Source organism: Cibotium barometz, chromosome 40 (genome assembly GCF_041138505.1).
Source record: "Cibotium barometz isolate CiBa-2024 chromosome 40, ASM4113850v1, whole genome shotgun sequence".
In the NCBI taxonomy this organism is placed as follows: Eukaryota; Viridiplantae; Streptophyta; class Polypodiopsida; order Cyatheales; family Cibotiaceae; genus Cibotium; species Cibotium barometz.
Window position 1 is genome coordinate 46,009,968 of NC_141085.1, and position 25,548 is coordinate 46,035,515.

General features: G+C 43.8%; 1 protein-coding gene across 5 annotated transcripts; it reads right to left on the bottom strand.

The window, feature by feature from the left end:
* Window positions 1–1,229: 1,229 nt before the first annotated feature.
* Window positions 1,230–22,908, bottom strand: LOC147615565 (uncharacterized). 5 transcript variants are annotated; one of them, XR_015262867.1, is made up of 11 exons: window positions 22,707–22,908; window positions 22,195–22,388; window positions 21,569–22,092; window positions 21,418–21,490; window positions 2,843–2,923; window positions 2,662–2,725; window positions 2,381–2,468; window positions 2,162–2,264; window positions 1,973–2,063; window positions 1,725–1,800; window positions 1,230–1,680 (listed from the first exon to the last, which is right to left on the bottom strand). XR_015262867.1 is itself a non-coding variant. In XM_086779671.1 (9 exons), exons 2-8 carry the CDS (start codon window positions 22,081–22,083, stop codon window positions 1,974–1,976), a joined length of 1,014 nt encoding a protein of 337 aa, XP_086635797.1. In that variant the 5' UTR covers window positions 22,084–22,092; window positions 22,707–22,907; the 3' UTR covers window positions 1,230–1,800; window position 1,973. The 5 variants fall into 5 exon arrangements, 2 of the variants coding, with proteins under 2 accessions (XP_086635797.1, XP_086635798.1); XR_015262866.1 differs by lacking the exon at window positions 22,195–22,388 and having other exon boundaries at window positions 21,569–22,163; XR_015262865.1 differs by lacking the exon at window positions 22,195–22,388 and having other exon boundaries at window positions 22,707–22,907.
* Between the last annotated feature and the right edge of the window lie 2,640 nt (window positions 22,909–25,548).

Below are 25,548 nucleotides of genomic sequence, written 5' to 3' on the forward strand. Positions count from 1 at the left end.
CCTCTCACTTATTCAATAGCTGTGGCCTTTTACTCAATGTCGTGGTAGGTTGTATACTAAAACATATTACAAAGAGGGATAAAGTGAAGGTTATATCTTTAAATATCGTCATTATAATATACATTAACAAGGATATGAGAAGTTCTTCATCAACTTGTTATATTAAAACAGGTTCTTTAGAGAGAGAGAGAGAGAGAGAGAGAGAGAGAGAGAATGCACAAAATCAAAACCTTACACAAAATCCTCTGTTTGCTAGCTATCCTTCAACCACCTCAAAGATCATAGGAGTTTGAGCAATCCTTGGAGTAATTTCAACCCTCGACATTGTGATGCAAAAGGCTGCCCATAAGTTGCGCCCTACTCAATGTGACTTGTTGCATTTTTGGCAGTGACGTGAAGCGATTGGAAAGCATTTCATCACAAGGTTGCATTATATCTTGACAAGTAATCTCTCTCATAATCAGCTCAAGTAGCATTGAAAAATTGGATAAGAGTAACAACTCTCGTACACTAGAAAATTGGAGGTGCAGTACATTTGTCTATTTGTCATTTCAACTTAAGGGGAAGACCTCAACTAGGTACAGGAAGAATGAAGGATGCTCAATTACTCCACTCTTACGGATCTTCAAGGTGTTCATCACTTACATTTGAAACGCGTAGAGAATGTGCACCTTCAGAAACTTGTGCATTTCCTCGCGAGACAATGTTCTACACCAGAAAGGGATAAAATATTGCACGGTAAAACTAATGGCAGGGAGAATAAGATGAGATGCAATTACAGCATAAGCAGCAGACAGTTTGCAAATCACAAAACGAACTGACGCAATGTGGATTTTGGATGCAGCCCATATAAAGGGTGCACGGACTATATGCAGCTATTGTTGAATATGAGACGCTTTTGCGTGTATATACAAGATAACTATACGAAAAGTATCCAGAACCAGCTTTTTTTAAGCTACTAAAAGTGAACTGACTTTGAAGGGAAAAAGAAAGATTGTGAGTGAGTTGACAAAAGTAGCTTCAGCCTATTCCAAAGTACATTTAGTGCATGGCTCACCTTTATTACACATGAGCCAGTAGATAATCTGCAAAGAATGCAGTAGTGTTGTAGTCTACTGACGTTTACAAGTAGATAAATGTACAGACAAAGAATGCATTAGTATTGTAGTGTACTGACCTGCAAAATTGCCAGATTGCTGACCTATCACCCCTAGTGCAGACCCAATGACTATTTTCAATATACAACTTATTGATAGAAAGTAACTTTTGAGTTTGCAGAGGACAAGGAAACCTCAAATCAACTGCATACCAGATATGCAGATCTTGTCTGAGTGGTTAGCTCAAGACACCCTACTCAAGAGGTCATGAGTGTAAACAAGGACACCTCCTGGAGGTCTATTATAAGCCAGCCATTTTCCTAAACAAGGCATCAGGTTTTCACCAAGAAAAAAGGGATACAAAATCTAGCCTTTTCTTGCAGGCAAACCATTCTAAAAGAAATCAATGCCTCCTAACGATACTATATATTCCTTTACAGAAGTTTGGCATCTATAATTTGTACAAATAGTGAGTTAGCATGCAGCAACATACTGTACACTTCCTTATGATTGCCACACAATAGTCACTTAGGGATTCTACTCTGCCCGCTTGCAGAAGGACAAAATTGTAGCCAAACCTTACTAAGGTCGAAAAGGATACAAGAGTGAGCTTGACAAGAGTTCATATAAATTGACAGTTGAAAGTGCCCAGGAGAGTTGGTTTTCCACTTCTACGAGTGCAACATGCTTCTCACTTTCATGCCTACAAAAAAATACATGGGAGCATCATATGAACCTTAGATTTTCAACCACTTAACAAAACCCAACCCCCCCCCTCCCCCGTCCCCCCTCCCTCCCTTCACTTCCCTTTCAAAAAAGGTGGCATTCACATGCGCACACAAACATCAAATCCAATAAACATTCTAGATGCATACATCACCATCTGCAAATGCCTGGACCTTCCACTGGAGTCTGGTACAAGGCTTTCTCAGGCACATATTTGGATGTGTGGGCGAAACCCCAGAGCTGGTGAGCAATAAATACAGTACATTAGATATCTAACAATTTTTCAAAAGGAAAGTATCACTAGACGGAAAAAAAAAAACAAGTATATTTGTTATTACTTGTTTGAGAATAGATACCTCCACATGTCTTATTGTAAATTCTTCTGTATGAGCTAAGCAGCAGTTCCCAAAGGTCTCACTATGCCCACTTGATCCATGCAAACTTCCAAAAAAAACACATCAACATATGGCAAGTGTTACAAATGCCCTTAGTACAAGATTAACAATTAAATTCCACCTCCTCTGAATTGGCCCACATAGTAAGTTTGTGGCACTTACAGGTCCCCATCCAGGTGTAAAGCAAAGGCACCTCCCCCTCCGAATGCTAGCATTTCATTTGTACAAAGGAAAAAATATCGATTCAACCCTGGCATTGTACCAACAAAGAGAGTTATGCCCAAAAAGGGCAGAGGTAATTGAAACAATAAACAAGTTAACTTCCCAGTAGCCAGGGACCCACGGAGACACACCGCCACAGACCAACAAGGACAGAAGACGAGGCTTCAGGAAATATCCACTAGATGAGAACAAATATACCAGTGTGTGGTAGGTCGTGTTACCTGTTGGATGGAAAAGGCTAAGTTTAGTGGAGATATTTGTGAACACGAAAGTGTCATTTGTTCCCTGCACAAGATAAAACCCAATGTATGAGCAAGCACAATCTTTTCTTTTGAGTGTATATTTGAAGTTGATTGCAGCTAGCTTTCAATTGCTTTGTATTGAGTTGAGGAGAAGTCCAACCTGAAACTTGGTTTTCATTGTCGGATTCAAGGGTGACAATAACAAGCCACCAAATACAGTGCCTCTGCTATCCTCAACAACCTAAGAACGTGTAGTGATCAGAAATATACCAATGATTATTTCCCAAACTTGACAAAAACCAAAGTGTACTCTTCCATGAGGGTCTACTCACAAAACTTCAAATCATCGACTCCATGAATGGAAGACAATGTGCATCGACTCCATAAATAGCAGAGACAACGTGCTATGACATCCTCTTTCATGTCACTAGTGACTAAGAGTAGGTGCAAATCCATGCATAAAGATATGTCACCTTCATAGACATATCTTCTTAGATAAACCATCAAACTCAGTGCACAACGCACTTGCATGCCACCTATCTGATGACGAGAGAGAGCACCAGATCCAGCAAAAGATTGCCACTTCGATAGCAACCAACACAACCCTTCCACCTCCTTTCACTGGATATGAGTTGTTTATACATGTGATTGTACCTCCATGAGGAGCACACTCAAGTGAGGCAAACAAACCATGCTGAGAAGTAATGTGCTTGCTAGCACCCCTATCAAAGTACCAAACATGTGCATTTGTTCACAGAAGGCAAGCTTGATGGAACAAACTACTCTCTGGAAATTCAAAATCAATGCCATTCTAGACTCTTAAGAGCTTCTAGAAATTGTTCTAGGAATGGATGCAAAACCGTTGGGAACCCCCGACCCCAACAACTGACTGCGCGCGAATACACTTCCATCAGATGCTACACTTCTTCGAGCATAGAAGAGACACAATGCTGATGCACTTTGTGACATCTTCACCAGTGTAACTGATTCTATTCTTACTCTGATTCAACACACAACTAAGGCATCACAGGCCTAGACCATACTAACGAATCAATATGAGACCCGGAATCAAACTAGGATTTAGATCCTAGAGAATCAGCTTGCTCCTATGAAGTTTACTAAAGGAAAAAATGCTAAAGCATTTATCACATGGATCAAAAATCTACGAGATCAAATGGTTGCTGTGAAGATTACAAAGACCATGAAGAACTAGCCCAGACATGTATCCGAATTCTTTCCCAAAAGTACGATGGCTTGGTTATGACACTTGTTAGAGTATCACCTCTATCATTTGAAGAGTTTAGTGTTATATTGCTTGAGGAGATGTGGCTGAAGACCCGCGATGGCAAGAATGCTGCATTGTCGGCCAATGCTAAAGGCAAAGACACAGCATCTTCCGATAACAAGAAGCCACCAAAGAAGAGGAAGTTTGAAGGAAGCTCCTAGTACTGTGACAAGAAGGATCATGCTGTCAAAGACTGTAGAAAGAAGCAAGTTGACGAGAACAACGGCACCTTGAAGTATAGTCACAAGAAACAGATGTTGTCATAGGAAACGGCCGTTTCCACCCTTAAAAACTCGTTTCCCCGTTTCCATTCCTCAAACGTTTCCGTTCCCGTTTCTCGTTTCTGGTGACTATGCCTTGAAGTCTTCATGAAAGAGAAAGGAGTCAGTTAACAATGCCGAGACCGAGCTTGAACTTTGGGTCGCCACTGAAGAGATAAGCTCATCTGCTCAAGCTCCAATTGTTGATGATTCATGGATTTTGGATATTGGAGCAACCCGACACATGACAGTAAAAAGGGTTGATATAGTTCTCTACAAGAACGCATCAGTGTTGTTGTTGGGAATAATGCTAAATGTCCAGCCAAAGGGCTTGGAACCATCTCTTTTGTGGCAGCTACTACAGGTGAAGAGAAGAAGCTGTCAGACATGCTCTATGTACCTCAAATCAAGAGAAACTTGATGTCAATTGCTGCGATGACAGATCGTGGACTTAAAGTGCTCTTCAAGAAAACTGAAGCAAAAATTCTAGATGATGCTAGTAAGTTAGTCGACAAAGGAGTAAGGTGCAACAAACCGTACGAGCTGAGTGCCCTTACAACGACCGCAAATAAGAGCACGTACAGACTTTGCTGTCACCATTTGGCCGCCCAGGTGGTTTTCCCCTATTTCATGCCAAGGTACGGAAAACCAAGGAGCTTTGTGTCGCCCGTATTGAGGCCAAGATTCCCATCATCTACGGAAGGCCAGGCCTCGTGTCACCCGTAGTGTGGCCAGGAAGTGGAACCCATTGTCAAGGATCCCAGTTTAGGCTTCCCACTTAGCTAGGTCCGTGCTCGAGAAGACCTGCTCTTTACAGCTTCCAAGAGTGGGAGATATATCCATTGCATATTGCATGTACACACATCTCTACTTGCTTGAAACTAATTTCATGTGTGCTTGCTATGACGTGTCTAGTTCATAGGCAGGGAACACCACCATGGTCATCGCGAAACACTTTTCGCTATTGAAACATTTAAGTCATGGACGTTTCGTCCAACGTTTCAAAACAGTTGAAAAGTCAAGAAGGAAGAAATAACAACGTTCAATATTGAACATTATTGTAATTTGTGCTTGCGGCTCCAAATTGTCCATGGATACAATCAACAATGCATCGTAGTTTTAAACTTTGTTTGGTTATTCGCTACTGGATTTTGGTACTTTTGTTTTCTTGATTGTAAGTATTAAAGTAAATAAGTTTGAAGGCCCAAATTTGAAATTTCAGATTTGGGCTCCCAAATTGGAAGGAAAGTTTGTACTTTCGCTCTCCAATCGAAGGCCAAAATCTGAAATTTCACATTTTGGAGGGCCCAAATTCAAAACTTGAGATTCGGGCCCCCAAATTTGGAGGGGGAAATTGCACTTTCCCTCTCCAATTGAAGGCCCAAATCTGAAATTTCCCCTAAATTGGAGGGGAATATTTCACTTTTTCTCTCCAATTTAAGGCCCAATTGTGAAATTTCAGATTTGGGTCCCCAACCTTCAGATTTTGTGTATAATCGTTCAAGTCTATCATTTCATTGTCCACCTTCCCGGCATTGAAACGTTTTGTTCAAAAATAAATCATTTCAGCAACGTTTCGTTTCAGCAGTGAAACATCTCTCGGTGACCTTGGATGCCACCCGTGAACCGTGCGAATGCCTTGTCTTTTGACTGAATTTGTCGCATGTGAACAAGTGGTAAGTATCATTTCTAACCTTATTTTTATTTGCAAAGGTTTTATGACCTTAGGAGTTCACACTCATTTTAAATACTGGGCCGCTTGTTGGCCAGTGCCCCAGGCCCAATTCCTTAACTCTTGTCCAACCAGCCTAGTGGGCACCCTCACTCCCTTTCTCATCCACGTGAGGCCATTTAATGGCTTGGGCAGTGCACACCCTATACTTTAGGGCACTACCACGTGGCAAGAGGGGACTAGACCCCTCTCCACCAACTTTTCCTCACAATTGCTCTCTCTCTCTCTCATCTATCTCACAATTTGCAACTAGCACCCCTTTGCTAACTATCTGCAAGTCGACTAGCTTGAGTGTACACTCTGCTACCCGTACAATGTACCTGCTGAACCTACTGTACCAGTAGTACCCAACTGTACCTACCATGTACTTGTTGTGCCAACACTACCCGACCATGTACCTACTGCACCAACAGTACTCGACTGTACGTGTTGTACCAGCAGTACCCGATCGGCCATGTACCTGCTTCACCAACAATATCGACTGTACCTGTTGTACCAAGAGTACCCAACCATGTACTTGTTGTACCAACAATACCCGACTCTGTATCTGTTGTACCTGCTGTAGCCGCCTATTGTACTTGTTGTACCTGATTGTGTACCTACTATATGAAAGTGCACAAAGCGGAAGAAAAAGAGCACTAGAGTGTGCTGAATAGAGAGTGCAAGAGAGAGAGAGAGATATGGAGCAACTATGCTGAATATACTAAAGCAATATAGTGTGATGAGATGTGGAGGCCCGAGATGAATGGCAAGGGCCAAGGGTGGTGGTAGAGATCTAGTTATGGTGTAGTGCATCAGTGAGACCAGAATCTCTAAAGAGTTGCCGAACCCACCGAGGTAGGCCAGCCTTCCTCTCAAAGCGTGAAGAAGAAGAAGATCCAGTTGTAGTAAAGGACGCATCCAACGCTGCCAGGAGAGAGGATGAAGTAAGCATTGGTGGGAGTAATCCTAGAGTCAAAGCAAGACTCGTAGAGGGACTGGGAGCTGTAGAAAACAAGAACTGGTGGCTGTAAAGGAGCAGCTAGCACCGGAGTTGCAATGGCAGCAGGAGGAGGAGGAGAAGTTGGATGTGGAAGAGGTAATAAGATCACTAACATCCACCAGGAATGCATCATCCAGAAGGTCGAAAGATGCACCAGGTGGAGAGGAGTCGATACCAAACAAGCTCTCATCAAACCGAGTATCACGAGAAATGATGATGTCATCAACCTCCGGATCCTAGAAGCGGTACCCTTTGGATCTCAGACTGTAGCCTGTGAAGATCATCCTCTTTGACTTTGGTGCGAGTGTGCTCCTCTTCTGATCTGGGACATGCACATAAGCAACACAACCAAAAACACAGAGATGAGAAACAGAAGGCTTGTGTTCTGTAAAAGCCTCTTTCGGGGTCATCCCCTCAACCACTTTTGTGAGAGAGCAGTTAATGAGATAAACTGAGGTAGCCACAGCTTCACCCCAAAAAGCAAGAGGGAGACCTACATGATGCAACAAAGAATAAGCCATCTCTTTTACGGTCCGGTTCTTCCGTTCCACAACTCCATTCTGCTCAGGAGTGTAAGAAACTATGGTCTGTCTGTGAATGCCGTTTGACGCAAGGAAGTTATCAAACGGTATAAAGTCGCCACCATTATCGGTCCAGAGAAAAGAAACTATACTCCCCAACTGATTTTCCACCATCGCAATCTAAGTCCTAAAACTGGCAAAAGCATTTCACTTGCGAGCCAAAAAACATACCCAAACTTTGCGAGTGAAATCATCCACAAGAAGAAGAAAATATCGAGCCCCTCCAAGAGACTCAACCTCCATGGGTCCAGCAAGATCTGCATGTATAAGCTCCAGTCTTTGGGTTGCTCGATGAGTGGCCTCCTCTGGAAATGCATCTCGATGATGCTTGCCCATCACGCAGGATGAGTAAATGTGTGAAAGAGACCTGCGCAAAACATTGCCTTTGGAACAAGCAAGGGAAGAACCTTGCCATGGGCTGAAAATGGAGCATAATGGTGGGGCAGCCAAGGATGCACATGTTTTACATGCTACTCATGCCACCAAGTATGCTAATAGTGAAAGATCGTCATACAAGCATGGAAATGTTAATGCAAATGAAAGGAGGAAACCCTTGTATAGGCCCCTACTGCATAGGACACATGCCTCCGTGCCACATATTTCACATCATGGTTAAGCAAATGCACCCAATGTTGTCCCGTTGGACAAGGGTAAGAGGAAGCTTAGGCAGGTGACGAGTCTGTTAAGTTTGAAGCCCATCATGGTAAGTACGATGCAAGCAAATCAATGGTTTTCATTGCCCAATTTGATATTGCTTTCAATGACTAGGAGTTTACAGAGACATCAAAGATTCACCATATTAGCATGTTTCTAAAAGGCTTGGCTGCCCATTGGTGGATCACATAAAAACTTTGTAGCAACCCCATCCTCACATAGGAGGAATTCAAAGAGAGGTTTTATGCACAGTTCTTACCTCCCAATGCTGTGGAGAAGATTATGAGCAAATGGGATAAAATGAGAATGAATCTATGAAAACTTATGTCAATAAATTTGTGAACATCTTCTTGGAGGTTTCACTTTTCTTGTTCTTGGGTGAAGCCAAGAAGAAGAGAAAGTTTAAATCGGGGTTGCAACCAGTCAACAAATCTCGTTTGGATACGCATCATAATGCTACTTTGCAAGACTATATCATAGCCACTCTTGCCACTGAGCAACTTGAGCATAAGTTGCAGTGTTTCGGCAAGGGAGACTCTGTAAGTGTTTCGGCAAGGGAGACTCTGTATTTAAGGGCAAAGTAAAGGGCTGGTCCAAATCTGCAAAAAGGTGGACAGCACTCTAAAGGCAATGGAAAAGATGCAAAAGTTGGGGGTAATGCTGAAAGTGTACCGCCAAAGGATAACCCCCATAAAAAGCCTAAAATTGGTTTAACCCCAGAGCAAAGCGAGCAATATGCAAAGGAGGGTAAATACTGCTAGAGCACATGTTTAGGGAATTCCCGCAACATAAGAAGAAGGAAAATGAGAAGCAACCCAAGGTAAATGTGCATGCCGTTCCCAACGTACAAAGGAATAGAAAGTATGATATGTAAAGCATGGGGACAACTCAAAGATTAGCCCGCTCTCTTTATGTTTGATGATTGTGCCAAAGATAATTTCATTTATGTGGAAATGGTGGCCGCTATGGGTATTGAAATAGGGGACATGGAACCCCAAATAGAAGAGAAATGCAAGTAACCCCGCTCATTGGGAAGTTGCGCATACATATCCAAGGTTACCTCCATCATGAGAACTTTTTGGTTGCACCACTCAATGGATGTGATGTATTGCTTGGGAAACCATGGCATCACTACATAGAACCATGTAACGAGTATAGAACCAATAGGATTACTTTTATGCATAAAGGCCGCATGCATGTTATAGATGCTGGCCATGAGGGAGACTCCATCCCAGTTGTATCTCATATCAAGATTAATAAAGCAAGGAAGACGAGTGTTTCAACTTTCCACGTACTTGGTCCTTGCTCGTTATAAGGTTGAATGTAATGATGTATGTGTGGATACTCTCACAAGTGAAAGACTAAAATTTTGAAATGCATACAAGGATTGCTTTGCAGATGCATTACTAAGAAAGCTACCTTCTAAGAGAACCGTGGATCTATTGGATCAAAGAACCACTATACTTAGTGCTATTGCAGTATGGCACCCATGGTGAGAGTGTGTTGTGTAGCATGCGCCAAGCTAGGACCGTGTGAAACAACGAGGACTTCTTTAAACCTAAGTTTAGTAGTGAGTCTTTAGCAACCCTTTACAGCAGCATACATGAATCTGAAAGATGTAGTAGAGATGACACCAGATGGAGTCCCAAATTACCCACTGAAGGGGCCCCCTCCAAGCAGGAGTATTTGCTTTATTTCTTCTTTTGGAGAACGGAATACAAGCTGAAACTGTGTCCACAAGACTGAGTGGACAAACTGACTGACTGACTAACAAATGCGAGGACAAAGCAACCAAACGTCGGGCAGCACTGGGGACAACCCCAGGTGGTAGAGGATACCGGACGAGGACAATGGCATGGCACTCACGAGAGCATGACGCTCTAGCTCGTGGCTCGGTGGGGACGGCCAAGATTGTGAGGTTCGCTCACGGCTGTCATGGTTGGGTGGCGAGTATGCTTGCACCCAAATATGTTTCTTCCACTTTGCCTTGTAGGGTTAGGGTTCGTTGCTTTGTCTTGCTTTTCATGGCTGTTTTGTAGATTTCCCTCACGGAGAGATCTCGTGAGTTGACAGTGGTATCAGAGCCTCTCCGAGAGGAAGATGCGAGCGGGACACCTTCGGGTGAGTTCTTTCAATGTTTCCTGCAGCGTACATGTGTAGGTTTATTGCAAGATAAAGAAAGAGGGAGAGAGAGAAAGCTGGCGGGTGTGCAAGAAAAAGCACCATGGATGCACGTGGTTTTTATGCCGTGGTTGCTGTAAATTTTAAAAAAAACACCATGTTTGCCCGTGATGGCTGCGTGTACACTGTAGAGCTCCTCGGGATTCATGTGACATGAACTGTCCTCGATTTGTTGCTGCGTTGCTTTTGCTCGCGTGACTCTGGGCGGGTTGGTGGCATGGTGGCCGGCCAAGCAACCTTGTGTGACCAGCAGCCAGCCCACGGCTGTGTGGCTGGGCTGCAAGGCGGCCATGTTTAGGCCTGTGGGCGGCCAGCCCAAGGCGCACAAGGCAGACAGGTGGGACGGCCAGCGAGCAACAGGCCAGGCAGCCAGGCGGCGCAAGCAGGCCGAGGTGATGGGCGCAGCCAGATCTGGAGGGGATTCCCCTCTCTCTATGGCGCAGGTAGGCAGTCAGGAAAGCAGGCGAGTTGCTTTCTCAGGCAGCAGGTTTTTTTTTTTTTTAAGCAAGGGTTTTTTAAGAAAACTCACCTGGCCATTAAGGAGGAGGATTTTTTTTTTAGGCAAGGGGGTTTTTTCCTGATCAGTCCAGCAGCGAGTGGGTTCCCACGAACCCTTTCTTCTCTCGAGTTTTTTTCTTTCCCTTGTCTTGCAAAAGTTTGGATCATTCGTCACAGATTTGGGGGTTAAGTTTTGACTTTCATCTCAAGGTGAAACAAGACAAGCTCGTGTACGGAATAAAAGGTGTACTTGCATGACTCGATGCACATGCTTTGTCGTATCCTTGATTTGAACCTGCATGTTAAGAGGTATGCGTTCATACCAGACACATGCTATATATGGAACGATAGTAGAAGCATAGTATTGTATCTTGTTTTGCTCGTATACGCAATTGTTCTTGGTACACACAGGAGTTTCTACTCCAAGAATTTTGTGGACATACACACACGAGTTAGTCATGGACTTGTACCATGCAAGACAGAGACCTAATACCCTACAGATATTGGAATGACCATTGTTTTCATTGTTGGGCTTTGATAGGCAAGACTTATCTACATATGTAGGATTGAGGAATAGTTGACCACACATTGACACTGTGGCTACACAGATATTTGATAGAGGGCATCTAGATTAAATTTTCATGTTGGGATTCATTATCAGATTGCATGACAAGATGGTTATGCGACAATACCCAATATGTACGTTTTCAGCCTTACAGTCCTTAAGGTTTTGATGGTCCTCTACATAGCAGGAGTGTACAGATATTCACGCTATTCCAAGTATACCCACCTATTCTTATACCAAGACTATTGAATCATGGTTATTCAAGAATTTGTATGATGCGCATAAGTTTTTGGAAGCAAGTTTTGGTTTCCAAGATTTTCTAGGTTTAGACAGATGCTTTGACTGGGACGCTGGTCAAGGTTGTTCTTCTTTGTGTACACAGATGTTGTCTAATCCCTGGACCGAGTTATGATCACTAGTCTCGTTTGGAGTTCTTCCTTTCGAGAACTTGTTTCAGTTTGTGGCACATGGTCAGCCATTGGCATTTATTGTTTCTGATAGATCGCAACAGATCCACAAACTGGAGTTTTGTAGTAATCGTAGCACGGGTATGGGGTGTATCATGGTGGTATGGGACGCCATGATCCATCGCATGTTACAGGGCTACGCCAGATTGTCAAGACTTTATTCATACTCTGCGCCTACAAACACAAGGCTATCTCAATATTTTTGAGGAATAGATACTTCTGATACAGATAGTTATGATAGATGCTAGCTTGAAGCATAACCAGGTCTGTTGGAACAGTTGTTCCTTTCATGTCCAAGGTACTAAGAGACTTTCTAAGGTCTGTTTGGGAAGTTAGACTTCCGAGGTGACGGAGGACAGATTGATGATCTTTTCTAGAAGATCGGTTCTTCTCTTGTTTGGGAAGAGACTACTGTTGTGTTCCACTTGGTTCACACTTCAGTAGGTTTTGGGTTTTCCCAGTTTTCTGGTTTTTTCTAGACCCGATTTATAAAGGACATCAAGATGAAAGCATGGTAGTCAAATGGAAGATACTTCTGGTTTCGGGATAACTCTTTAGGACAGTGGTTAGTTTTGTGGTTTTTTCTGCAGATTTATAGAGGACATCAAGATGAAAGCATGGTAGTCAAATGGAAGATACTTCTGGTTTCGGGATAACTCTTTAGGACAGTGGTTGCTTACCTCTGGTACTGGTAGCATTGTCAGCTTCAAGTTACCCAAATGATCCATTTGCTCAGGATTCGGCTTTTGTGACTAGGAATTGACGCTCATGTCACGTTACTTGAGCAAGTCGATCTCTTAGTCAGATTGTCCTTGAGACTATTGGTTTCGACCCATAGAGGGTGTTTCTCTAGTGTTGCGAGTGTGACAACTTCTCCTTGAGTTCTTTTTCTTGAGCTCAAGAGTGAGCTCTTTTGAGGAAGGGGAGTATGTCATGTGCACGCTAGGGGCAAGCAGATTGGCGAGCTAGAGTATGATATGTTGTGGGCGGACATGTGCTTTTTGGTCCGCTATTGATAGCGTGTGCTTTTTCGGCGTTCCTTCCCTATTTATTGGCAAGAGGGGTACCAGTTAGGCACACACCAACGGATGGAGCACAGTAGTGCAAAGCCCGTGGAGCAAGAGCACCATCGCGCAAGAGGCCGACGTCCTTGGGGGACAACCCCAGGTGGTAGAGGATACCGGACGAGGACAATGGCATGGCACTCACGAGAGCATGACGCTCTAGCTCGTGGCTTGGTGGGGACGGCCAAGATTGTGAGGTTCGCTCACTGCTGTCATGGTTGGGTAGCGAGTATGCTTGCACCCAGATATGTTTCTTCCACTTTGCCTTCTAGGGTTAGGGTTCGTTGCTTTGTCTTGCTTTTCATGGCTATTTTGTAGATTTCCCTCACGGAGAGATCTCGGGAGTTGACAATAACTCTGATTCTAATCTGATGATTTTGGGAACTAATGATGGCTTGCCTTTTTATATGGGTTCAAGGGGTTGGTTGGCTGCCAAAACAACTGTCGGCCTGCGGTAATATTGCCACGACTTGTTTATTTAGCATTTAATGCTTGTGTAAAACGTGGCTGGTCTCACACCTGGTCGACTGCTGTGACACCCGGTCGACAGCAATGCATACCTAAGCCCATAAGGACTGCCGACTGGTGGCTAGGGGTATTAGTAATTACCTACCCCTTGCAAGGCTACCCACTTCTTGGGGCTGACACTAGGGTTGGCCCCTGTGATATGAGTGCAACTAATGTCTTAAATGCAGTCTACTCCTATGGATGACATCTACATGCACCTACATGATGATCTCTTGCTGAATTCTCCAAAGTGAGTTAAGAGGACTGACCTGACACTGACCTCTATGACTTGGAGAGACTGACCTACGTAGCTTGTGCTTGACATGTCCCGGATTGGGGCTCACAAAGGGGTCACGGACTCACGGCATACGACAATATTGCACTGTTGATGAGCCAATTTGTCACCGTGTACCACAATGCAGGGGTGCACGTGACATTCCCTCCTACTTACCTTGGCAGCAGGTTCATGGCTTCAAGATAGTCCGCCAATAACTGTGGATACTCGAGGAAGAATTCTTCATCTACTTCATGGGTCCCTCGATCTTTGAACTTTGTATAAAATTGGCGAAGATGTCGTCCAAAACCAATTCAGGACATGATTAGTGTCTTGTTAGGCATCGAAACAGATCCAAGTGGACACGTATGAAGTCGGCCAGGTGTGGAGAGCGTTACTGGTGGTCGGTAACTTTTCAGCACTATTTGTCTAAAGGATCCAGCAATCAGCCAAGTCATTAATGAAGGAGATAGCACAGGCGGAAGCATAAACAGTAAACATATGAGAGAGTGCAAAGGAGATTGAGAGAGTTGGACAAGATCACCTTTTATAACAGCACTAAAGCTTTACAATGGCAATAGCTAGCAACTGAGTGTTGAACTATGTGCAAGGGAAGTGGATGAATGAGTGAATAATGGGGACCTCCTTATATAGTGTAGTAGGAACCTGGCCAACTGCCTCTAGGACTGGCCGACTGGCCTTGGACAAAATAACTAGGAGAAAATAGATAAAATACCAAATAAATGGTAGATCCCCAAAACACTGAGATGCACAAATTCTATCATAGAGTGCAAGAGTCGGAAGAAGATAAGTCAATGAAGATGCAACCATGGACCCTCCAGCACCGCCAACCTATTTCCTTGAAACAAGATGCCACCACAAACAGCAAGGAGCTTTGCTTGGCCACGAATTCCTACACAAGTGTGCAATGAACTCCAAGAATAGATGATGAGTTGTTGGACACACAATGCCCATAATCCCCAACAATGGACGGAACACATCACGTCCCAAAAAGCCTCGAACAATGAACTTGGAACAAATCCAGTTCATAATCTCTATTGTACCAAAGATAACCATATCCTGCCAGATCTCTAATGCTTGGAACTCCGAATCACGGTCCCCATGCACCAGCAGGAGGAGCTGTAATCAGCCCCCTCTCCCGCCCACAAGCCTCTTTTGGCAGGGAGCACATGGGGGGAAACTGCATGTGTACTACAGAAGCACACCATCTAGGGTCTCTTGAGCCAGAAGTGCCCTGGGAGCCCTAGAAGTGGTACTAGAATCTGTATCACTATCATGTGTCGTGTCTTTGCCTTTTCTCTGAGATGAAGCCTTGCCCTTGGTCTTGTCCTTCTTCTTGGACAAACAATCTTTGGACAAATGGCCTCATTTTCCACAAGTAAAGCAGCGACTCCGACCTTTCTTCTCAACTGAGGAAAGTGCTTGGTCAGAACTGTTGACTAACACCCCTATGAGATGAGAACGAACTCCTCCAAAAGTAGGGAGCTAAGATCATCAAAATCCAATTGAATGAATGCGACCTAGCACTGCAAAGATCGAGAAATCACATCATAGTCCGGAGGAAGCTTCGTGAAGATAAGAGCAGCCAACTAAGAAGAGGACAAAGCAACACCCATAGCCAGTAACTGGTCATGGATAACCTTGGCCTTCATGAGAAAAGACTGCATGGAATTGTTTTCAGGAAATAACAAGCCGTAGAGCTGCCCCTGCAAGGTAACTGCCCTCATCGATGAATCACATGCAAAGAGATCTTCCAATCTTGACCATACCTGATGAGCACTAGTGAGAGTTTGCATTGCCAGTGAGACCTCCTCGGTGATGGTCCGCACAAGCACAGAATACGCCTTCAAGTCCCGATTCTCCCAGTCTTGTAATTCCACAGTAAATTCATCCTCCTGATCCTGAGTCCACCACCTAGAGTTTTGAGGACACTCGGGCTTCCTTTCAGTGCCCTGAACAATGTCCCACAAACCCTTGTGGATGAACCAGATCCACATCCTGAAGCTTCCAATGAGCGTAGTTGGGTCCTTTCAACTTGTCATCCTTGTCCGTACAAGGGGGGGGAGCCATATCCACAACAACAAAGAACAAAACTCAGCTCTCAAACACTTTTCTCAAGTGCTTTCTAACGAAGCGAGGCACCAGGAACAATCAGCCCCCTCTCAAACCTAAGAGAGAAGGAGGCTGGACAGCAGCAAAACAGTCCAAGAAACCACCGAGAACCTCCTACCAGAAGGACAGGGACTCGTGGAGGAAGAAGGAAATGTACAGCCACTTGTCTGGCAACTCCACATGCAAGAGAACTCACCAAATCTGAATTTGCAGCCAAAACTCCAACGCTTGCCTCTGTAGAAGAAAACGCAGCCAAAAACCAATCCGGCTTGCCCCTGTAGGAGAAAACGCAGCCAACAAACTGGCCGGCAGCAAGAAGGGCTGGCTGGACCAGAAAACCCAGCCACTGTTTGGGGCTGATCTTCAGCCACCAGGAGGAGATAGGGCAGAAAACGCAAGGCAAAGATGTGACGGCGGGCAGATTTGCAGAGCTTGGAGCAGCTTGGACCTAAACGTATGATACCATGAAGGAGATAGCAAAGGCGGAAGCATAACAGTAAACATATCACAGAGTGCAAAAAGGATATTGAGAGAGTTGGACAAGATCACCTTTTATAACAACAGTAAAGCTTTACAATGGCAATAGCCAGCGACTGAGTGTTGAACTATGTGCAAGGGAAGTGGATGAATGAGTAAATAATGAGGACCTCCTTATATAGTGTAGTAGGGACCTGGCCAACTGCCTCTAGGGCTGGCCGACTGGCCCTGGACAAAATAAATAAGAGAAAATAGATAAAATACCAAATAAATGGTAGATTCCCAAAACACTGAGATGCACAAATTCTAACAATTAAGTGTTCCAAAGGCCTATAAAAGGCATCACACTTCTCATTGTAGATCATCTCCCCCCAAGGTGGGGCAAGTCATAGACCAAGGTCACCACGAAACGTTTCATTGCTGAAACGTTTCACTATCGAAACGATCTATTTTGGAATGAAACGTTTCAAACATGGATAGGTGCACAATGAAACGGTAGATCGAAACGATATATGCATGACAATATGAAAATATATTGCTATAATGTCACCATTGAAGAAAGGAGAGCAAAAGAGACATAAAAGAAGGGAAGTGAAAGGCTTAAAAATATAGAGAGAGCTACACCATAGAAAAAATCACAACTTTTTGTTCCACATGAAACGAAATGGTTTCAGTGATGCGCATGAAAAGTTTCAACACCGAAACTGTCAAAGTTGACAACGCGGAAGCAGTATTGCGTTAGTGAGAAAACGCTAAGGGAGAGAGGATGAGAGAAGACGCTGTCAGAGAAAGGGAGAGAGAGGGTACACAAACGCTAGAGAGGTAGAGAGAGAGAGAGAGAGAGAGAGAGAGAGAGTATTCGAACCAACACAACAGCAATGAATTAGATGAATTTTTACAATGGAGCTAGGGTGCTTATATATCCACAAATGAACTTGGCCAACCTCACTTGAAATGCATGCACAATTTTAACACCCTCTTTGCAGCTCATAGTGGACATAAGTAGGAATACCAAGTCGATGAAGAAGCTACCATGGACACCCAGCAGTAGCCAACCACTAGGTACACCTCGGATTTGCAACCACCAGCTTGTCACCACCAAAAATGCCATCCTGAGCACCAACTGCCTCAAAGAACATTGAACTATAGACCACACTACGTCCAAGAATCCCCATTCATGAACTGTGAACACATCACATCCAAAAAACTCCACAAGATAATGAACTTTGGTACACACCCTGTCCATAATCCCGAAAACAACAATGAATGACTGCAGCACATCCATAGTGTTTTATACACCATGTTGGTTCCTTGCCAGATGCCTAGTGCTTTGAATTCCGACACACAGATCCAAACACCCAAAAATTGAACTCCGACACACGGGTCCAAGTCGTCAAAACGGGAGCACATACTGCCCCTCTCTGCCACTCACATGCCTTTCTCTGGCTGAAGCACGTGGTAGCATCCTTCCACCAAGCTAGAATGCTGGAGCATGTGCCAGTGTAGTCCTCGCCACACCGGCAGAAGCCATATCATCCCTGGTAGTATCACTGTCACTGTCATCCTCGTCAGCTTTGCCTTTGCCTTTGTCATTCGTCGAGCCTTGAGCTTTAGCTTTAGATTTGCAATCCCGAGCCAAATGCCCTCGCTTTCCGCACTTATAACAACGGCTCCTAGACTTCTTATTGGATTCCGATGCAGCATGTGCCGATTCTACATCCTTCGAAACTCGAATCTTGCCTTGGGAAATGAGCACTGCTTCCTCCTCAATGAGAAAAGAGCTGAGATCATCAAATTCCAACTTTTCCTTCGTGACTTGTAAGCATAATGCCCTCGAGACCATCTCGTACTCCTCAGGCAACTTCATAAGAACCAAGGCAGCTAACTGGGTACTAGTTAACGCACTATTCATAGACGATAACTGATCATAAATAACCTTTGCCTTCATTAGAAATGAAGGCATAGAGGTCCGGGCTTCAAACTTGATGGAAACCAACTGGCCGAGAAGGGTTACTGCTCGCATTGTTGAGTCTCGATCAAACATTCCTGCAAGCTTTGACCACATTTCCTTGGCAGTCTTCAAAGTCTGTATGGCAGGGGAAATTCCCTTGGTGAGAGATTCTGCAATCGCCGACATTGCCTTCACATTGTGAGCATCCCAATCCACAAGAGATTTGAGAAACTCCTCCTCCTGAAACGTGTGAACCGATTGCTATCCCTTCGGGGACGTTCCTCCAAGCCATCAACAATGTCCCATAAGCCTTTTCTGCTAAACCATAGCCTCATGATCAAGTTCCAATGCGCATAATTGTCGCCATTCAGTTTGTCGTCCTTGCTCGAACACGAGAGACCCATCTCCTTCGTCAATCCGATCCACCTCTCCAAAAAAAAAAAACGCAACCCAAATCTCATCCAACTTCACGCTGGAAATCAGCAGCACTCCTCCGACTGAAAAACGCGATGAAAACTCTGCTAGATCCGATCAGCCCCCCCTCTTATAGCAAAAACGCTGGTCCAAGGGTGCTTCTCGCGATGAAAACGCAGCAAATCAATTGCTTTCCTGCCGGCTGAAAAACGCAGCCGAGATCTACCTTCTCCTCGCGCTCCGGTCCCCTAGGCGTTGACGTGCCTTGGCTCTGATACCATGTCAAAGTTGACAATGCGGAAGAAGTACTGCGTTAGTGAGAAAACGCTAAGGGAGAGAGGATGAGAGAAGACGCTGGCAGAGAAAGGGAGAGAGAGGGTACACAAATGCTAGAGAGAGGTAGAGAGAGAGAGAGAGAGAGTATTCGAACCAACACAACAGCAATGAATTAGATGAATTTTTACAATGGAGCTAGGGTGCTTATATATCCACAAATGAACTTGGCCGACCTCACTTGAGATGCATGCACAATTTTAACAAACATGAAACGAGTTTCATGGTGACCATGTCATAGACTAGGCATTATGTTTCCTTTTTGCAAAGGCCAAGGGCCACACAATCATGAAACGAGTTTCAAGGCCACAGAAACGAGTTTCATGGTGACCATGTCATAGACTAGGTATTATGTTTCCTTTTTGCAAAGGCCAAGGGCCACACAAACATGAAACGAGTTTCAAGGCCACCAAAATGAGTTTCATGGTGACCATGTCATAGACTAGGTATTATGTTTCCTTTTTGCAAAGGCCAAGGGCCACACAATCATGTACCTTTATGTACTATATGAATATACTAAATACACCGACACGTCTCTCTCTCTCTCTCTCTCTCTCTCTCTCTCTCTCTCTCTCTCTCTCTATATATATATATATATGTTGATTGTTCTTGCATCAAGAGTTCCTATGCAATGCTTAGGGCTGAAATAAGACTATTAGAGCTTCCGCATGTCATGGTTTCAAGGGCAGCGAGATGACTAGTCACAATGGTGATGGTAGCTTGCAAAGTATTAAGACTTTGCTACATCCATACCTGGTACCTGCCCGTAAAAAGGAATTTGCGTGGGATAATTGTGGGCTTCCAGCGGTGGAAGTCGCTGGTTGGTCCTCCATGGTAAGGAAATGAAAGGCTAAAGAGAAGATATAAGGGTGGATGTGAGAGTTTAGGAAAGGAATGCAGATTTTTGGGAGACCTAGGGCGTAGAGATGTTGCACATCAAGTAATGGTGTTACATGCATGTAGTAGCATACTTAAACATTAACTAGAAGCCTGACTAATGCTAATCACATCATGCTACAAAAAATAAAGATGACCCAAGAATGGACCTAATCTATTGTATATTGCCAAAACATGAATATATGCAATGGTGAACTTGGATCTCAACTCAGATCATGACTCCTATCATTCTAGCATTAAGCTACATGCATGAACAAAAGGTTACTAACATTCCCAGGACTTGTGCATGGCTAAGATCTGCACATTGGGGCTGCTGCTTCTGACCCAAGACTCATCGTCATGACAATAGTGAACTGGGATCTCAACTCAGATATTGACTCCTATCATGCTAGCATTAAGCTACATGCATGAACAAAAGGTTACTGACATCCCCACAGTTGTGCATGGCACATTGAGGCTGCTTCTTCTGACCCAACACTCACATCTTACTACTCCTTGCTTGGATTCTGCACATCTGGCATTTTGAATCTCATCTGTTCCTAGCCCCCTATTTATAGTTTTCTTTTAGAGCTCACCAGTATAGTACAAGTGCACATAATGCGAATTTAGCCATTACCTTCTTTACCCTAGAATAATTATGGATTGGGTTACAAGCCAAAGAAACAGACCTTAGGCCCTAAAAATGCACCCGTCTATCATTAACTTTAGGCTTGATACGTGTCCCGTGGTTCCCATTTAAACACATCCTTAAGAGTGATATGGGGATTATTATTCACTTAAATGTAAGCTATGTGAGCCATACAGCTGGATAGTGAGATGCATGTCGACCTATGTGGTCATGCCAAAAAGAAACAACCTATATGAGATCATTTATGCACAGATCTGACCACCATCTGCCATTGTACGGCAGTGCTCTCAGATGGGATTATCAAAAAGGCAGCTGCCTAGCCCAAGCAAATACATTAGCCAGCGTACAGCTGCCATGGCAGCATAATTGAGGGCTCAAGCCACACACGCGAGGAACAATTGGCCGCGACCGGGCCCACTTTTGAAAGCAAAAGGCCATTGGCCATTCCTCGACTGCAGCCGGCCCACTTTCATCAGCAAAAGGCCATTTGGCCAGCTGGCTCATTGGTCAAAAGCACCAAACACAAATTTGAACATTGACCCTATTTGAGGAAACACACCCCTCCCAAAAGAAACCAAAAAAATAGAGACAATAGCTGCACACATATTTTGAAGCAACCTTCAGTCTTTACTGTGGTTCCTACTCTTCCCAGTGTTTCTTTCAGCCCCCAGCATGCATTGCTTAGTGTCAGTGTCCGGCATCAAAGCAATACCCTCTAAAGGATACAGTAGAACAGAGCAGTTGAGCAGCCCTTGGGCACCACAAAGCTTTTGAACCTATGATTCATTGATTGAGCAACACAATACCACAAACATTGACTGAGAAACTCCATGTGATGGTATTTATACTTACCAGCAAGCATGGACCAGAGAGATAAGTGCTCCGTCGATAAAGAGTAAGAAGAGATATCCCATGCTTCCAAGTACTGATCATAACATACTGAATCAGAACAGTAGCATAAGGCACAAACCCTTCTTAAAAACTACATAACATCCAATGCTACCTGTACAGAAGCGCCCACTCACGCCCTCGCACTAGCGTTGGAAGTTGTGCACAGAGAGAACTTCTCAGACTCTCGGACAGGATGGCGGACGTATCTGAAATGCCAGGGAGAGCCATCTCCTGCTTTTCTGAATCAACCTCCTGCAGGTCCTTAGCTGTTATGATCTGCCAATCCTGCTCATCATCCTCGGGCTCAGATTTTCCCACATCAGTGCTAAGGGCTATAGTGCTTCCTTGCTGCAATTGAGAATTTTTGGCTGCAGAATGCCTAGCTCGCCTTCGACTCTTCGCATCAACTAGCCTTGAAGCAGAGACCACAGGCTTCTTGCCAACATCACCATGATCTGTGGCTGAGTCATCCGCACACCGCACACCAGATTCGGAGCATGAGAAAAAAGAACGTAGAAAAGCTGACAGCGATGAAGTATCGGGCCCATGAAGCCGCTCCATCGTGTCTTCCATTGCACGTTTCTCTTTGTCTAGAATTGGATTCGATGTCTGTTTTTTTCTCTTCATGCCTCACATCTGATCACACCAAGCGTAGTTAGAGGATGCCAAGAAGATCACATTCTATGCATTCCCTTCCGGAAGAAAGGCTGAAAAAAAAACAAAACAGAACAGAAGAACCTGGTATATATAATGTGGTGGGTTGCTTAAGAGGTGATTGATATGTCTTTCTACAGACTCTCACTCTCTCTCTCTCTCAATGGTTTTAACTTCTATGTCGGCTCTCCTCTGTAGTGGTTACGTGTCGGACTCCTAATCCATAGTGGTTATGTGTCAGGCTCCTAATCGAAAGATCCTGGGTACAAGCCCATTCCCTGTACTTTGGCGCTAATCATATGTTGTACGCTAAAAAACAAACAGACCTCTCTCTCTCCCTCTCTCTCTCTCTCTCTCTCTCTCTCACACACACACATTATTTTTCCGAAATGCCCTAACATGCAAAAACAGAAAGAAATCCATCCGCATGCACATAAATTTGTTTACTTCGAAATGCCCTAAAATGCAGAGAAACAGAGAGCAATCTCTCACTCTCTCGACCTAACACTTTGCTTTCCGATGAATTTAACAACCCTAAGATAAAGGAATACGAATACGCAACAGCAAGAGGAAGGAAACGGCAACAAGAGACCTACCCGCGCCTGCTTTTCTTTCTACGGACGCAACAGCAGGCAGGCTGCCTCCACAAAGACCTCAGCAGCCCCCGCTCATGTCATCTCATTTCATTTCAACCCTCGTCGCTTCGTTCTTGATCGGGCCTGCATTTCAATGCAACTCACACTCTCTCTCCACAAAAAGACTTGGCAACTTCCCTCGGAGCACTTTCAAAAAGTGTATATTTGACCCGTCCAGAATGGAAGGGTTGTGGCTTAATTATGATATAAAAGTATTAGAGAGAAGCATCGCTTTATCTTCCAAAAAAAAGTAGAGAGAGAGAGAGAGAGAGAGGTAATTAACGTCGGTAGATGGTATTCCTCTCCACTCCTTCACACCAATCAGAGTGGAAGTGTCAAAGGAGACTCTTGAGTGACGATATGGATCGTCAAATGTAGTCTCTCCAATAAGAGTGGAAGTGTCAAAGGAGATGTTGGACGAGATGGATCGTCAAATGTAGTCCATAAAGAAGGACATTAGCATACGCAAAGGTAGTATGCCGATCTAAAGAGATCAACTAAGGAGTTTAATGAAAGTGATATGGTTCGTGTACAACCCAAGAGAAGTTCTCTCTCCTTGGAAAAGTACCAAAATTTGTCACCCAGATACTATGGATCATATGTGATTACGCAATTAGGATTTTATTTTTTTTTTAGTAGAGAGAAAGATGGTATATCTCTCCACTCCTAAGAGGCTTTTATGACACCATAGTGCCCGATCTCCTTTTGTATAATTTTTTAATAGAACTCTCTTTTCTTCTAGAAAAAAAAACATTGAATTTTGTAACTTAATTTCATTACTTTTTATTGGGGCTTATGAAGTGAAGGGTTTCACCGTAGGCATATTGTTTTTGCTTTATTATTATCATAAAGTATGTTATTCATAACAATCTACACAGTTACATCAATTATATAAAATGATTATCTATTGCTATTATTATATTATAAAATAGTCAAAGGATAAATTTTATATAATAAGTAATCACATATATAATATGATTATTATAATTTATGATAAGTATAATGTGAGTTTTGTGATGTACTTGTAGATTATATGGTAGTGATGTGTGTGAACACACTTAAAACTACCGAGGGCACTTTTTCCCTCACTAGGAGGTTTTTTCCCCCGTGCATATGTATACCCTCTTATCTACCCATTTTGGGATGTGTACTTATCTTTTGTATCTGGCACACATTTGTTCATTCTAATCTAGTGAGTTTGTGTGCTCTCAAGCTTCTCTATCTTGTGTGTGTCCATTGTTGCAACCCTAACCCTAATTCCAATAATTGGTATCAGAGTTAACTTACTTGACACTTGATCTAGTAGTTTGCCTCCCTCCACGACCCTGTTTTTCTGTCTCCAATTGAGATACCCTCCTAGGAGAAGAAGGTATATACTTTTAGCATCCGCGGTGCGATTCGGGCACGTTTTAGGCATCGCAAGGTTTCTGCAAACGTTCTGGAGAGGCGTCATTTTGGATTGGTTCTGCTCGATTTTGGGTGATTGGGATGTGTAGCGGCAAAGATTTGGTGTGCATCAGCATCTACAGTGTCTTCAACAACATCGACCATTATACTTTCTCCAATAACACTCTATTCTCTACTGTATGTTAATTTTCATACACTTTGCAGGTGATTTGGTCAGTTGGCAGCCATCCAAGGTTGCATTCAGTAAATACTGAGTACTTGCAGTGTGTTGAAAGATTTTGTATTTGGTAGAAAGTCATGGCTGGCAGTAGTGATGTATTCAACATGTTGTCTGCTAAGGACAAACTTGATGGGACTAACTACCCATTGTGGTCCTATATGATGAGGCATGTATTGGTTGCTAAAGGCCTTTGGAATGTGGTCAATGGTAGTGAAACTCGTCCTATTTCACAACTTTCAGTGCAACCAGGTGTTGCAGGTGCATCTGAAGTAGAATCTTATACAGATAAGGCTCCTTCACATGCACCACCAGTACCTCCCACTACTGCTCAAACGAGATGGGATGGAAGAGATACACAGGCACATGCATTGCTTGCACTTTCTGTGAAACGAAGCATTATTCCTCATATTCAGTCATGTAAGACTTCAAAATAGGCATGGGATGCACTGCTGCATTATATTAGGTGCGCAATGAAGCACGTATTGTATATCTACGCAAATAGTTGGAGGTCTGATCACATGAATGAGGAAGACTCAATGGACAGCTTCTTGACCAATATCAAAGATTTTAAGGAGCAGCTTGCTAGTGTGGATGAGATATATCCTGATAGTACATTGGTACCCACAATTCTCAATACATTGCCGGATTGTTATCAGAGTTTTGGTAGAGTTGTGCTCACTACTATAAATGGGGGCGCATTTACTCTTTCAAAAGTTTTATATGTGGCAAGCATTAAGAAGATCTTGCTGTGTTCTACTGTATCCTTTAGAGGGTATTGCTTTGATGCCGGACACTGACACTAAGCAATGCATGCTGGGGGCTGAAAGAAACACTGGAAAGAGTCGGAACCACAGTAAAGACTGAAGGTTGCTTCAAAATATGTGTGCAGCTATTGTCTCTATTTTTTTGGTTTCTTTTGGGAGGGGTGTGTTTCCTCAAATAGGGTTAATGTTGGAATTTGTGTTTGGTGCTTTTGAACAATGAGCCAGCTGGCCAAATGGCCTTTTGCTGATGAAAGTGGGCCGGCCGCAGTCGAGGAATGGCCAATGGCCTTTTGCTTTCAAAAGTGGGCCCGGTCGTGACCAATTGTTCGTCGCATGTGTGGCTTGAGCCCTCAATTATGCTGCCATGGCAGCTGTACGCTGGCTAATGTATTTGCTTGGGCTAGGCAGCTGC

What these genes read in the sequence shown, in the direction of transcription:
- LOC147615565 (XM_086779671.1), bottom strand. Translation starts at nt 22,083, where the DNA reads ATGAAGAGAAAAAAACAGACATCGAATCCAATTCTAGACAAAGAGAAA. An exon ending in CAATGAAAACCAAGTTTCAG is followed by an intron (nt 2,726 to 2,842) that starts GTTGGACTTCTC and finishes TATCTTGTGCAG; the next exon opens with GGAACAAATGACACTTTCGT. An exon ending in AGGTATCTATTCTCAAACAA is followed by an intron (nt 2,064 to 2,161) that starts GTAATAACAAAT and finishes ATTGCTCACCAG; the next exon opens with CTCTGGGGTTTCGCCCACAC.